The sequence below is a fragment of the Ornithorhynchus anatinus genome, chromosome 1, assembly GCF_004115215.2.
Source record: "Ornithorhynchus anatinus isolate Pmale09 chromosome 1, mOrnAna1.pri.v4, whole genome shotgun sequence".
Classification (NCBI taxonomy): Eukaryota; Metazoa; Chordata; class Mammalia; order Monotremata; family Ornithorhynchidae; genus Ornithorhynchus; species Ornithorhynchus anatinus.
In genome coordinates, this window is record NC_041728.1 from 132,170,781 (window position 1) to 132,185,796 (window position 15,016).

General features: G+C 48.0%; 1 protein-coding gene and 1 long non-coding RNA gene across 8 annotated transcripts in view; one reads left to right on the plus strand and one right to left on the minus strand.

The window, feature by feature from the left end:
- Positions 1-15,016, minus strand: part of ABCC5 (ATP binding cassette subfamily C member 5) — a 105,784-nt gene that overhangs the window by 60,898 nt on the left and 29,870 nt on the right. For all 7 annotated transcript variants that reach the window (XM_029074063.2, XM_029074070.1, XM_029074079.2 and 4 more), the window contains exons 3-5: positions 4,193-4,350; positions 3,838-3,993; positions 2,905-3,052 (exon numbers count right to left, since the gene is read on the minus strand). In XM_029074063.2, coding sequence (XP_028929896.1) covers positions 2,905-3,052; positions 3,838-3,993; positions 4,193-4,350 — 462 coding nt within the window. The remainder of the gene's footprint in view (positions 1-2,904; positions 3,053-3,837; positions 3,994-4,192; positions 4,351-15,016) is intronic.
- The window catches only part of LOC114814765, a 32,603-nt gene continuing 25,793 nt past the window's right edge, over positions 8,207-15,016 (plus strand). The window contains exon 1 of the long non-coding RNA XR_003762573.2: positions 8,207-8,364. This is a non-coding gene — a long non-coding RNA (uncharacterized LOC114814765). The remainder of the gene's footprint in view (positions 8,365-15,016) is intronic.

The window sequence follows — 15,016 nt, forward strand, 5'->3', positions numbered from 1 at the left end:
CTGTAACGGCTTTCCACTCTTCCTTCCCTAAAGGGGCCTCCCGGAACAGAGGCGGCGTTCACCAAGGAATCCAAGGTGAACATTAGATCTCCAAACAAACTCCTGGTTGGACCCAGGCTAAAAGAAAAAAAAAAGGGAGAGAGAGGAAAAAAAATTCTCCGGTCAGGAAGGCCCCTAATGGTCCCTCTGGAATACTGGGAGTTTGGCAGCTAACGACAATTTCGGAATGTTACCTTGAGAGTACTGCCAGTTAGCCTCACTATTGTGCCATCAAAATCCCAAGAGAGCAGTCACTGATAGATGAAGCTCCAAAGTGACTTCTGCATAAGTGAGCCTTGCACAAAGCAATGTGCCAGAGCACGAGGCAGGTCAATGGAAAATAACTTTGATTCCTCCCCACCCTGGCTCCGACTCTTTTCTATGAAGGATCAGGCTGGTGAGGAAAATGGAATGCACACACCGTTTGGAGGGAATTGCAACCGTTTGGGGACTTTCTGGAAGGCTGAAATAAATGGAGGCCTCAAACAATTTCAAAGTTGGGCCAGAATATATAGGATGTGCAAAAATCCTCAATCAACGGTATCTACTGAGCGTTTACAATGTGCAGACCCTGTACAAAGGACTTAGGAGGGAACGAAGCAAAAGAGTTAGCAGACATGTTCCCTGCCCAAAACGAGCTTACAATCTAGAGGGGGAGGCAAACGTTAATAGAAATGAATAATTTAGAACATACAATTTAAAGATAGATAGATATACACATACATAAGTGTTGTGGGGCTGTGGCGATTATCAAATGCCCAAAGGTCACAGAACCAAGTGCACAGAAGACGCAGAAGGGAGAGCGAGCCGGGAATAATGGCCTCTTGGAGGAGATATGGCCTTAATATAGACAGTTCTCAGAGGACCTGCCTGGTACTACTTAACCCCACCAGACAGGAAACCCCCAAATCTAAGGAAGCTCTGCTGACCCCTCCAACCCCCACATCTTAGCCAATCGATCAATCAATCCATCCATCAATAGGATTTATCGGAGATGGCCCCAAAGGAACTTTCTGGCCACTTCTATTTTTTATAAATTTAAAACCAATGGAATCTCCAGAACCGATGTTTTAAAATCCATTGTAATGTCACGGGAGTCAATCCATCAGTGGTATTTACTGGGTGCTTATTATGCACAGAGCACAAGACTAAGCGCTTGGAAGAATACAAAAATTAGCAGACACGTTCCCTGCCCATAATGAGTCATAAGGGGCATAGACAAGCCCCAAGACACCCAGAGCTCTTCTCTTGGACCTGAGATGACAACTCAGCAAGAGGATAGTAGTAAGGCCTTGCTATCCCAGAGGAGACCCCAGGCTCTTTTTCCTTTAAACGAGGACAGGAAGTATGTTTCCACTTGGGCAGCATTTTGCATGAGAAGGTAGACTTGGGAATATGCAGGTGTTTAAAACCATTCAGGTGAACGTGCACAGAGAAACACTAAAAAAGTTGCCTCCTCCTGAATGAACTGCATTGACAAGAGGGAGTGGGGAGAGCTGGAATCTCAGTGAAATGGGAAAAACTGGACACGGCCTCGCTGTAAAAACGCAGGGATAAAAGCACAGAGCGGCTACCTGCCCCTGTAGTGAAACAATGACAGAAGCTCTTCTTGGGAGAAGCTTGTCCCTTTACAACCTTAACTGTTTTGATCGATGAAGTCATTTGGCCTCAGACTCTGTAATTCACACCACCCTTTGCTCAACTCCACCTAGTTCTTCCGTAACCGACTGATTGCCCTCCGCCTTCAGGATAGAAGGTCTGGGAGTTAGGGAACGTTCTTCCGACGACGGGCGCGCATCTGGATAGAACGCCACGTGACGTTGGAAGAAACAGGTGAGAGGGGGTCGGTCGTGGTGCAAAGACCGGGACGCAAATGCTCCTAACTGCGGTCTTCATCAAGAACGGGACTCCCCTTCCCTGCCCCTCCCTCCCGCCCCGGCATTATGGGAGAACCGAATGAACTAAACTGAAGGCGGTATTAGAAAATAACTCATCCTCGCTTCGGGGAACAAGGAAAGACTTTAAAATAAACGGCAACATAAAAACCACTCGGAATCAGCTTAACCTAGTCACCATGCACCAGAGGTGTATACTTACCCAAGTAATGAACCTCCAGCTTACCCGTTTGGAAAAGGTGAGCTACAAGCAGTATTACTGCTCCAACGCCTCAAGGCAAATTTGTAAAGAATAAACTGAATCAAGGTCTCAACTGTAAATCTGCACAGCAGGTGCAACAAACAAGTGACAAAAGAAAATGGTGTGAATGTCAAAAGCACTACTATGTATATCTTCTCCATACTGACTAAAGAAAACCAAGTTCTTTCCCCCCCACCCCCAAGTCTCCGCTACTCCTTTCATTCCACTCGGTCACGCTTCGAGGGTGATTCTGGCGAGAATCCTCTCCTTCCTCAAGACAATCAAGACCTAACAACGTCTCCTCTACGGTACGAGCAATATTCGCCAATGCACACACATGCTAGTGTCTTGGTCAGAGTGCTACCGGCTTACACCCTTCCGGAATCGGCAGTTCGATTCCACGTCCACACGTTCCCTTGAAGAAGAACAATCAGCTCGGTCCGAATCGCCTCGGAGTGAGTTTTCCCCGCTAAGGGAGGAAGCCGTTTTTCTTTCCAGCACATTGCCCCTCCGACACTGGGCCCTTCCACCCCCCGGGTGACTCATCGACAACCCGGCAGGTCGCCGCTGGCTCCGGACACCCCTGCCCCTTGCACGGCCCGAGGGGACGCGTTGAGGTTGCTAGCTAGCCCGCGTGCGTTGAAAACCCTGCAACGGAACCTGAGCGGGTTAGAGCTGGCCATGGGATGGCCCCTCGATGACCGGTAGAAAGGATGGCTTTAAACTTACTGGTCCACTGAAGCTAGCAAGCTGCGTGATCATCAGGCACGCGATGGAGATGATGAGCCTGGTACGGCAGAAGATCCACACGACCCTTCGGAGAGAGGCGGCGTCCGGCCCGACTTCGTTCAGTTCTTCTTGCCACAGTCTCTCTAGTCTTAACAAGGGCATATGTCCTCCGTTACACATTTTCCCACGTGAACACACATGTGCGTGAGCGCGCACATAGACACAGAAACACGCCACCTCCCTTCACAAAACATGCCAGGACCGGGGTTCAAAACAACTCAAACAGATAAACTGTTTCCTTCCCTAGGGAATTAAAAACAGGATCGGTTCTCATCTTCAAAGCCCTTGGAAAAAAATATTTCATCTTGGGGTGACTATAAGTTTACCCTCCGAAGACTCTTTAAGAAAGTGATGAAACCAAAAGTCTTTTACTCCACCCAGATTAACTCTCCCTGAAGATACTTTGCTGGTGGGCGAGAACCGCCTTTCTCAAGAATTCCCTTCCCTTTCTGAAGGATCCTGTGGTAAAATGGTAAATTTTGTGTTTTAGCATGGCAAGCAGCTATCGCAAAATTGCATTCTGTCACAATGCAGCACCACCACCTCCCTGAAGCCCCAGGAAGAGGAGCTCGGCTGAGAGAGAGAAAGAGGGGGAATAAAAAAGAGGGGGGGAGAGAGAGCACAAGCGAGCGAGAGAGAGAAGAAGATGAAGAGAGAAATCCCTTGGTTAAAACAGAAACAGAGCTAGAATATTTAAGTAGAAAAACGACGATACAAGAATGATATCCCACGGACACCCTCCCCATACAGGAGAGCTCGACTTTTAGAAAAACAAAAGGGATGTAAGCCTTCAGATCGACGGCCCCCCGGGCTCCTCTCTCAAGGCCCTCAAAGTCCGGTACGCTGAGACGAGGACAGACCAGAGACTCCTACCTTCTGCAGTTCACATCGGAAGACTCGTGCTTGGACAGAGACCACACATCCTCCATAAACAACTCCCCCTTCTTGTAGGCTGCGCGGGCCAAAGGAGTGAGCCAAGAGAAGGTCATAGAGGAGAAGAGTCCAGCGTTGTCTACCGGGTGCTGGTGCCTAAGGAGAGGGGGGGAAGAAAACGGCCAAACTGAGAGGAGAGTCAGAGAACCACTTCCACACTCTTCAGAAAGCAAAAGCTCTGGTTTTAAACAAACTCTTCTCCAAGACTACCCGGGAACACCACTGGGATCGGACATTTTCCGGAACACTACGGGTGCTTCCTGAAGAATACAGCCGGTCCGATAGACTATCTTACTTGGAGGTTGTCCGGAAGGGTTTCAGTGCGCTTAAACCATGATGGTATTTGCCCTTGGGATGCCCTTCATCCAGGATTCTCAGCTGGGAATGTGTGGAGACATCCAGTGAAAGACCCTCTGCTCGGGCTGCAGATTCCAAGGCATCATGGCATTCCATCTGTTCAGTCAGACAAGAGACATGAGACCCCCACAACCCAAAAGTTGCCAGGAGCTCAGACGATAATAATAATTAATAATAATAATTGTGGTATCTGTTAAGAGCTGGGGTAGATACAAGGTAATCAGGTTGGACACAGTCCCTGTCCCACATGGGGCTCACAGTCTTCATCCCCATTTTACAGATGAAGGAACTGAGGCCCAGAGAGGTGAAGTGACTTGCCCAAGGTGACACAGCAGACAGAAGGCAGAGCCGGGGTTAGAACCCACATCCTCTGACTCCCAAGCCACGCTGCTTCTCGAGGAAGGACAGTAGAGGAGGGACAGAGCTGCACAGCGAGATGGTAAGGAAACTAAGTTGTGAACGAATCAGGACGAGAGATCTTACTAGGAACGTACTCGCTGTGGACCTTGAGGCCGGTCACTCTTTCAGATCATCCGATTACAGCATCATTCAACGACCTGAGCGATGCGTGACCTGAGGACCGAGCGGCTTTTTCGTGTACATCCACCAGCAACGGACATTCTGGAGGCGATGGGACATACGGAAGTACGCACACCAAGGCGAGAGTGGTAGCAAGAGGAACCAGCAGGGAGGAGTAAGGAGGAGGCAGAGCAGCAGAAAGAAGAGGGAGAAGGCGGCAGCAAGGTGGTGGAAGGGGGGATTGGCGGGAGAGGCGGAGGGGGTGCCCGAAAAAGAATCCCAGATAATTAACATCACGCAGAGTTCGGTTCGGACCAAGATTTTAATGCTACAGACAAGACTCGTGCTACAGTAACCAGAACCGAGAAGTCGACGAGGCTACAAATAAATCGATTCGCTGCGTGAATACACTAAAAAATAGTTCTTCCTGTAGTGTTATAATTTAGAATTCGGGAAGCCCTTTCTCCGTGCCCAAGATTTACCATCCTAATGACCGACGAATGTAAAGACTTTGCCAAGCGAAGTGAGTTTGAATCTGGGAATCTGTGTGCGGGTATTTTGGGGGAAGCAAACCCTTTTGCTTAGATGAGTGAATGACCTTTGAATGATTGGCAGAAGGTTAAAAGGAACAGCAAAACGCTTTGTCCGTCAGAGCATTTTATTTTTCGGAAAGTATTTATTAAGCACTTACCATGCGCCCAAGAACTTTGCTAAGTACTGGGGTAGGTACAATCCCATCAGAAAGAGTCACTATCCCACAGTCTGAGAGGGAGAACAGGTGTTTTACCAGATTTTACAGAACAGGCACAGAGAGGTTAAGTGATTTTTCCAAGGTCATGCAAAAAGCAAATGGTGATGTCTGAGTGAAGAGATGGTAAAGTGAAGAGATGGAAGCCACAAGATACTATTTTTTTTCCCTTTCCATTCCAAAATTGGGCAACAGGGAGATGGGGTGGTTACTTCTGTGTCTGCCGCACCCAGAGTGAGTACAGGAGGATGCCCACTGCTACTGACTCGAGTGGTTCACTTGGCTAAGCATATGAAGTGAAGCAGATGCCACACCATTTGGGGTCAGAGCAGAGAAGGGATAACTGTATGGATGCACTCTGTCAACTCTCCAAAGAAAAGGTCAGGATTAAAACTGGCTTTGGAATGTAGGAGACCACAATCTTTATGAATGCGGTATCTCGACCTAGTGGAAAGAACCCAGGCCTGGGAGTTGGAGGACCTGTGTTCTATTCAATCGTATTTACTGAGCGCTTTACTGTGTGCAAAGCACCGTACTAAGTGCTTGGCAGCGTACTAAGTGCTTGTAAGTGGATTCTAATCCAGGCTCTGCCACTTGTCCACTGTGTGACCTTCCCTGCGCCTCATAGTTACCCCAGCTATAAATGGGGATTAAACTCTACTCCTTCTTATATAGACTATGAACCCCATTTGGGACAGGGACTGTGTCCAACCTGATAAACTTGTATCTACCCCTGCGCTTAGGACAGTGTCTGGCACATAGTAAGAGCTTAACAAGTACCACTATTATTATTAGTATATTAAAAACCTTGATTGTGTAAAGCAGGGTTCTCTTTGGGATCCCAGCTCATAGTGTTTTTGTGACTATAAAATTCATTTTGCTATGAGCTGGGATCCCAAAGAGAACCCTGCTTTACACAATCAAGGTTTTTAATATCACCTAACTTTGGTGATACTAACAACTAAACAACAGTAGATGGAGTTCCTGTTTTTAAACATTAGCTAAAGTACATATTGACCTTCACTGAAAACACACTCTCCAAATAAATTCCTGGTGGGACTTAAACCGGGTTAAGAGTTCATTAGTATCCTGTATACAAATTTAGGTGATGCTTTGGTATATTAAAAAACAACAACACAACAACAGCATTTGTTGAGAGCTTCCCAAGCACAGAACACTGCTCTAAACGCTTAGGATGGTTCAACAGAGTTCGTGGACATCATCCCTGCCTTTAAGGAGCCGTGTGGTCTAGTGGAAAAAGCACAGGCCTGGAAGTCAGAGGACCTGGTTTCTAATCCAGGCTCCACCACTTATTTGCTGTGTGATCTTGGGCAAGTCACTTTACTTCTCTGTGACTCAGTTTCCTCTCCCGTAAAACGGGGATTCAATTCCTGTTCTCTCTATCTAGACTGTGAGCCCCACAATAATTGTGGTATTTGTTAATAGCTGTGATGTTTGTTAAGTGCTTTCTATGTGCCAGGCACTGTACTAAGCACTGGGGTGGAGACAAGCAGAGCGGGTGGGACACGGTCCCTGTCCCCACGTGGGGGTCACAGTCTCAATCCCCATTATACAGATGAGGCAACTGAGGCGCAGAGAACTTGACCAAGGCCATGTGGGACCTGAATATCTTGCACTTACCCATCATTTAGTACAGTACTTAGCTAATAACAGTAATTAAATAATATTTGCTAAGCACATACTATGCGCCAAGCACTGGATTAAGCACTGGAGTAGATACAAGACAATTAGGTCCCATATGAGGCTCAAGATCTAGCAAGGAGAACAAGCATTTCATCCCCATTTTGCAGATGAGGGAACTGAGGCACAGACAGTGACTGGACCAGCAGATAGATACATAGCAGAGCCAGGGGTAGAATCCATGTCCTCTAATTCCCAGACCTGGGGACTTTCCACTTGGTCATGCTGCTTCACACAGCAAGCGCTTAACAAATATCACAATTATTATTATTTATAATCTAGCGGGAGAGGTAGACGCTAAAATGAAATTTCAGGTAGGACGAAGCAATAGAGTGCAAAGATACAACCATAAGCCACAATGGGGAACTGGATGACGATGTGGGAACCCAAGTGTTTAGGTGATGTGAAGTCCCAAAGCGGCAGTTGGGGGAAGAGAGAAATCAGATGAGGATATGAGCGATTATTTTTTACTACATTTCTAAAGCACCATTCTCAGATACAAGCTGGCAAGAAGACGAACTGGTGGCTGGGCGAAAAAGAGAAAGGTCGACACTTGAGAAGCAGCATGGCTCAGTGGAAAGACCACGGGCTTAGGAGTCAGAAGTCATGGGTTCTAATCCCAGCTCCACCACTTGTCAGCCACGTGACTTTGGGCAAGTCACTTCACTTCTCTGTGCCTCAGTTACCTCATCTGGAAAATGGGGATGAAGACTGTAAGTCCCACATGGGACAACCTGATCACCTTGTATCCCCCCTTAGCGCTTACCAACAGTGCTTTGCACATAGTAAGCGCTTAACAAACACCATCATTATTATCATTATTATTATTATTTTGAAAAGCACTCATGTATTTGGCCCAGCACCTCACTTGCCAAACATCAAATAATACACAAATGGTGAAAGAACAGGGGAAAAGGACAAAGAAATAGAGCCGCTGAATCTAAGTTCTTGTTTGGAAGCATATCGGCATAAAATTCTAAATAATACCAGGAAACGGATCGTCGGCCAAGTCATTTTACAGCAAGCAGGCAAGAAGGCCCTGCCAGTTTCCATTCATTTTTTGTGTATGTTCACTGATCCCTTTGTGCTTCGATCTGGGACAAATAGATGCTCTTCACAGTACAGTTTCTGGTCGGCCACGGGTAAGAACATTTTGAGCATTTCAAACCAGGTTCTAGAGGGGAATCTGTCCCTATATCTAAACCGTTTCACACGGCATCGCCCATGCTGAGATGTTGGGTTTGGTGCTTTACTATCATTTTTTTATGGAATTTGTTAAGTGCTTACTATGTGCCATAGTACTATCTTACTATGTACACAAGATATAAGGTTGGACACAGTACGTGTCCCACTTGGGGCTTAGAGTCTTAATCCCCGACATTACAGATGAGATAACTGAGGTCCAGAGAAGTCAAGTGACTTGCCCAAGGTTACCCTGCAGATAAGCGGCAGAGTCCGGATAAGAACCCGGGGCTCTCTGACTCCCAGACCTGTACTCTTTTGCACTAAGCCACACTGCTTCTCTGCCTTGGACTTAGCTATGTAGAGAAAAGGCAGCATTTGTACAAACGGGGAGACATTGTTTTGAGTTTCAAATACACCTCCAAGACAAAAAAAAACCTTCTTTCTATTGCATCCCCTCCGAAGACTCTAAGTACTTTTTCCGGCCACAGTTAAAGATATGAAAAACACTGGTTCTTGCCTTGAAGAGTCCTCGATAAGGTCGACAGAGCTTTCCAAAAAGCCAGGGGCTATCTATGGTTCTCTGGAGATGAATGGGCCTTAGAATGCTCCTAATGGCTTCCATGTGCTCCTAGAAGTTCCAAACCATCCCCCCAATTCCTGCTTCCCATGGCAACCATTGCTCTGGAGTATTGGGGGGTGGGGGGTGGGAAGGGAGTAGGGAGAGAAAAAGAGTGGCATTCCCCAAGCACAATTCCAGGTTTACCTCTCCTCCCTTGTTCCTTCCCTCTGCCACAATAATTAACCCCTTTTCCTCAGTTCCCCCTCCCCTCCGCGTCACCTCAACTCGCTCCCTTTGCTCTTCCCCCAGCAATTATTTATATAGATATATATCTACAATTCTATTTATTTATATTGATGCCTGTTTACTTGTATAGATGTCTGTCTCCCCCGCTCTAGACTGTGAAAGCGCTGTGGACAGAGCTGTCTGTCTTTATTGCTGCATTGTACTTTCCAAGCTCTTAGGACAGGGTTCTGCATAAAGTAAGCCCTCAATAAATATAATATTGGTATTTGTTATGCGCTTACTATGTGCAGAGCACTGTTCTAAGTGCTGGGGTAGATACAGGGTAATCAGGTTGTCCCACGTTAGGCTCACAGTTAATCCCCATTTTACAGATGAGGTCACTGAGGCACAGAGAAGCCAAGTGACTTGCCCACAGTCACACAGCTGACAAGTGGCAGAGCCGGGAGTCGAACTCACGACCTCTGACTCCGAAGCCCGGGCTCTTGCCACTGAGCCACGCTGCTTCCCAAAATGACAATGAATGAACAAATGTACTTGTTAAGCACATAACTCTCAAGCACTGTACTTGGCTCTGGGTAGATACAAGATAATCAGGTCCCACTTGGGGCTCACAGTCTGAATAGGAGAGAGAATAGGTGTTGAACGCTCAATTTTGCAGATGAGGGAATTGAGACACCAAGAAGTGAAGTGACTTGACCAGGGCCACACAGCAGGTAAGTGGCAGAGCCAGGATTAGAACCCAGGTTCCCCGACTCCCAGCCCCGGCTCTTTCCAGTAGGTTACGCTGCTGCCCTCATTCCAAGCTCACTCATCTCCCTCCAGAGGGCTCAGAGTCTTAATCCCCAATTTGCAGATGAGATGACTACGGCACAGAGAAGTCAAGTGACTTGCCCAGGATCACACAGCAGACAAGTGGCGGAGCCAGAATCGGAACCCAGGTCCTTCTGACTCTCAGGCCCGTGCTCTATCCACTGGTGTCTATTAACTCTTTTGAACTCTCCCAAGCGCTTAGTACAGTAAACAGTAAGCACTCAACTACCAGTAAGCACTCGATAAATACCACGGATGATAATGACAATGAGGAGAGGAGGGGAGAGGCCAGGACACGGCAGTTGGCATGGAATTCATTCAATCGTGTTTACTGAGTGCTTACTGTGTGCAGAGCACTGTACTAAGCACTTGGGAGAGTACAATATAACAACTCACAGACACATTCCCTGCCCACAACGAGCTCAAGAGTCTAGAGAGAGATGGAATTCACTCAATCCTATTTATTGAGCGCTTACTGGGTGCAGAATGGTGGGAGATGGTGAGTTTATTTACCTGCAGGGCTAATAATAATAATAATAATAATAATAATGTTGGTATTTGTTAAGCGCTTACTATGTGCAGAGCACTGTTCTAAGCACTGGGGTAGATACAGGGTAATCAGGTCGTCCCACGTGAGGCTCACAGTTAATCCCCATTTGACAGATGAGGTAACTGAGGCACAGAGAAGTTAAGTGACTTGCCCACAGTCACCCAGCTGACAAGTGGCAGAGCTGGGAGTCGAACCCATGACCTCTGACTCCGAAGCCCGGGCTCTTTCCACTGAGCCACGCTGCTTCCCCGAGCTACAGACCAGCTCGGGAGGGAATAGAGGTTTTCAATACCGTACAAATCTTCTGGCAGGTGACCTGATACAAGAAGGGTCAGACCTCAAAATACACATAATAAGAGCATTTTTCTATGACTATGCTGACGTAAGTGTTGTGGCCACAATGGATGTCTGTCACTCCCATGCACTTTTTTCTTTTATGGCATTTGTTAAGCTCTTGCTACGTGTCCGGCACTGTTCTAAGCACCGGGGTAGATACAAGACAATCAGGTTGGACACAGTCCTTGTCCCGTATGGGGCTTGCAGTCTTCATCCCCATTTTAGAGATGAGGAAACTGAGGCCCAGGGAAGTAAAGCGATTTGCCCAAGGTCACACAGCAGGTAAGTGGCGGAGCTGGGATTAGAACCCAGGTCCTTCTGACTCCCAGGCCTCCGCTCTATCCACTAGGCCACGCTGCTGCTTCTTAGTAGGCTCTCCTTCCTGGCCAGCAGATTTAGTTTACATGGATTTTTGGTTAAGGAAATTCTCTACTCCAAGAATAACACGAAGCAGGGCACAACCCAGGATACGCCGCTGACTGATCTTCCGTATCCTTCTGGCCAAGAAAACCGAAGCAAGAGTTCGCGCAGATAGCATCTCCAACGGTTCGATATGCTCAAGAACAAAGAGGGTAGAACATAATTGCAAAGCACTAGTTGCAAAGAATTTAGCGAATATCCTCTTTGAGCCTGGCTCTCCACTAGAAGCGAAGAGGGTTTAACGGAAGATGGAGCTCTGCTTCACCCATCTAAGCTTTCAAAAGGGGGTACCACGTTCACACACAGAGTGCTGCATATACATTCAGGTACACAAACACCTAGATCTATAGATGAATACCTATGAATACACACGGACAAATATTCGGAGAACGGGTAACTGTTGCAAGTAGACACTTAACCGAGTTAATGGTATGTGGGAAGCCAAATTCTGTTCAGCCCAAGGAGTGCTCGTGGACAAAAGCATATTTAAAATACCAGAATTAATGGCTAGGAACCCTGCTGGCTCTTACGCAGTCCAATGGCCAGATCGACAAATATCTTGGACAAGCAAGCTCCGTAAGGTTCATTCATTCATTCGTATTTATTGAGCGCTCACTGTGTGCAGAGCACTGAACTAATTCCTAGGAAAGTACAATTGGGCAAAAGAGCCAATCCCTTACCCAATGGGCTCAGAGTTTAGCGGGGGGAGACAAATAATAAAACAAAGCAAGGGGACATGCATCAACAGCAGCAATGTCAATAAACGAATTACAGATATGTACACATCATTAATAAAATAGAATAATAAATATGTGCATATATACACAAGTGCTGTGGGGTGGGCGGGGGGAAGAGCTGAGGGAGTCAGGGCGATGGGGAAGGAAGGAGGGGCACAGGAAAAGGGGGCTCAGTCTTGGAAGGCCTCCTGGAGGAGGTGAGCTCTCAGTAGGGCTTGGAAGAGGGGAAGAGAATTAGTGTGGCGGAGGAGAGGAGGGAGGGCGTTCCGGGACAGCGGGAGGATGTGGCCCGGGGGTCCACGGCAGGATAGGCGAGAACGGGTGACGGTGAGGAGGTGGGCGGCGGAGGAGCGGAGCCTACGGGGTGGGAGGTAGAAAGAGAGAAGAGAGGAGAGGTAGGAGGGGGCAAGGGGATGGCCAGCCTCGAAGCCTAGAGTGAGAAGTTTTTGTTCCGTATGGAGGTCGATAGGCAACCACTGGAGGTTTCTGAGGAGGGGGGTGACATGCCCAGAGCGTTTCTGAAGGAAGATGAGCCGGGCAGTGGAATGAAGAATAGACTGAAGCGGGGAGAGACGGGGGTTGGGAGATCAGAAAGGAGGCTGATGCAGTAATCCAGTTGGGATATGATGAGTACTAACAATGAGCGAGTGTACTAACACGCACTTAAATACCATAATGATTATTATTATTACTTCCAAGAGAAGGGCAACTGTCGATCACAGAATTAGTGTCAGACAGGACTTTGGAGAGACCATTTGTCCAGCAGCCTGTCAGACGAGGTCTGGAGGGGTGAGGTGGTTGTTGGCTGTTGTCCCTTCAAGACTGCGCACACTTTGTAGGGTAGGGATTGTCTTTATGTTGCCAAATTGTACTTTCCAAGCACTTAGTACAGTGCTCTGCACACCGTAAGCACTCAATAAATACGACTGAATGAATGAATGTTGGATGTGGCTGGGAGGGGACAAGGGGATGGCTTGGAGGAAGCCAAGAGTGAGGAGTTTTTGTTTCGTGCGGAGGTTGATAGGCAACCACTGGAGGTTTTTGAGGAGGGGAGTGACAGGCCCAGAACGTTTCTGCAGGAAGATGATCCGGGCAGCGGAGTGAATCATAGACTGGAGCGGGGAGAGACGGGAGGAAGGGAGATCAGAGAGGAGGCTGATGCAGTAATCCAGTCGGCTTTAGCGGAACATAACCAGGAGGGATAAGAGCTTGCAAATGGTGATGCTCAAACCCCAAGCAGCATAGCCTACTGGACAGAGCACAGGCCTGGGTGTCAGAAGGTCACGGGTTCTAATCCCAGCTCCGCCACTTGTCTGCTGGGTGATCTTGGACAAGTTACTTCACTTCTCTGGGCCTCAGTTACCTCATCTGTAAAACTGGCATTGTGACCGTGAGCCCCACGTGGGTCAAGCATTGTGTCCAACCCCATCTGTTGGTATCCACCCCAACGCTCAGTGCAGTGCCTGGCACGTAGTAAGCGCTTCACGGTTACCAGAATTACTATCGAGTTCTTTGCGCGGGTCCTCGGTCCCCAAGTCCTGGTGGTTGGACCGAGAGACTCGACCGTCACGCTTGGAAATGCCAAAATTTATGCTGCATCCACCCGTGAATCGGACTGTACTAGATCTAACGCTGTCATGAAGCGGGACTAATCACACGTGGCTCTCTGAGGGAAATAAGAGTCAGCAGCGGTCAGGGAACCAAATCAATAGGCCCTGGGTGTGCCCCTGTCATTTTGAAAGGCCGCTTCCCCCTCCAAACCGATCGTTGAGTCGCAAATCACTCCAAACGAAAACGTGTCCGTTCCGGTTCTGCCCACTCCGGGGATCCGTGCCAATCGCTGGCATCTTCATGGTGCTAATACCGGATTTCGTTAGTCCCACCAATGCGAAGGGGGACTCGATCCAGGGGTTTTGCCATCACAGTTCAGCTCGACACCGTTCAGCCGACCTGGTACAGATGGCTGAGTTTGACTCTGGGATGTGCCCGAGGTCAACCTGAAGGGTGCTAAGGATCCTTTCTTGCAGCCCAATCAGACTCGGCCAGGGAGGACAATAATAATAATAATAATTTGGTACTTGTTGAGTGTTTACTACATGCCAAGCACTGTTCTGAGCGCTGGGGTAGACACAAGTTCATCGGCTGACCCACATGGGGCTCATAGTCTAAGTAGGAGGGAATAGGATTAACCCTCATTTTACAGAAGAGGAAACTGAGGCACAGAGCAGCATGGTGTAGTGGATAGAGCACGGGCTGGGAAGCAGAAGGTCATGGGTTCTAATCCCGGCTTCGCCACTTGCCTGCCGTGTGACCCTGAACAAGTCACTTCACTTCTCTGGGCCTCAGTGACCTCATCTGTACAGTGGGGATTGAGACTGAGTTTTGTTTCGTTGTCTGTCTCCCCCGTTTAGACTGTGAGCCCGTCATTGGGCAGGGACTATCTCTATCTCTTGCCAAATTGTACATTCCAAGTGCTTAGTACAGTGCTCTGCACATAGTAAGCGCTCAATAAATACAACTGAATGAACGACTGAATGGATGACAGGGATTATGCCCAACTCCATTTGTTTGTAACCACCCCTGGGCTTAATACAGTGCCTGGCACATAGTAAGCGCTTAACAAATGCCGTTATGTTCCCCCCAACAGACTGTGAGCTCATTGTGAGCAGAGAATTGTCTCTATGCTGTATTGTACTTTCCCAAGCGCTTAGTACAGTGCTTGGCACACAGAAAGCGCTCAGTAAATACGACTGAATGAATGGAAGGGAAAATCCATTGGCCCTTAGCCCTGTGCTGCTTCGCAGCGAGTGAGGGAATGTAGCATCCACAGGGACAGAGCAAGATCCTGGCTCTAGGATCGTCATTTACTGCCATCCATGTTAACTTCCTCTTGGAGGCTCCCCACCATCTTCCAGCGCTTAGTACAGTGCCTGGCACATAGTAAGAGCTTA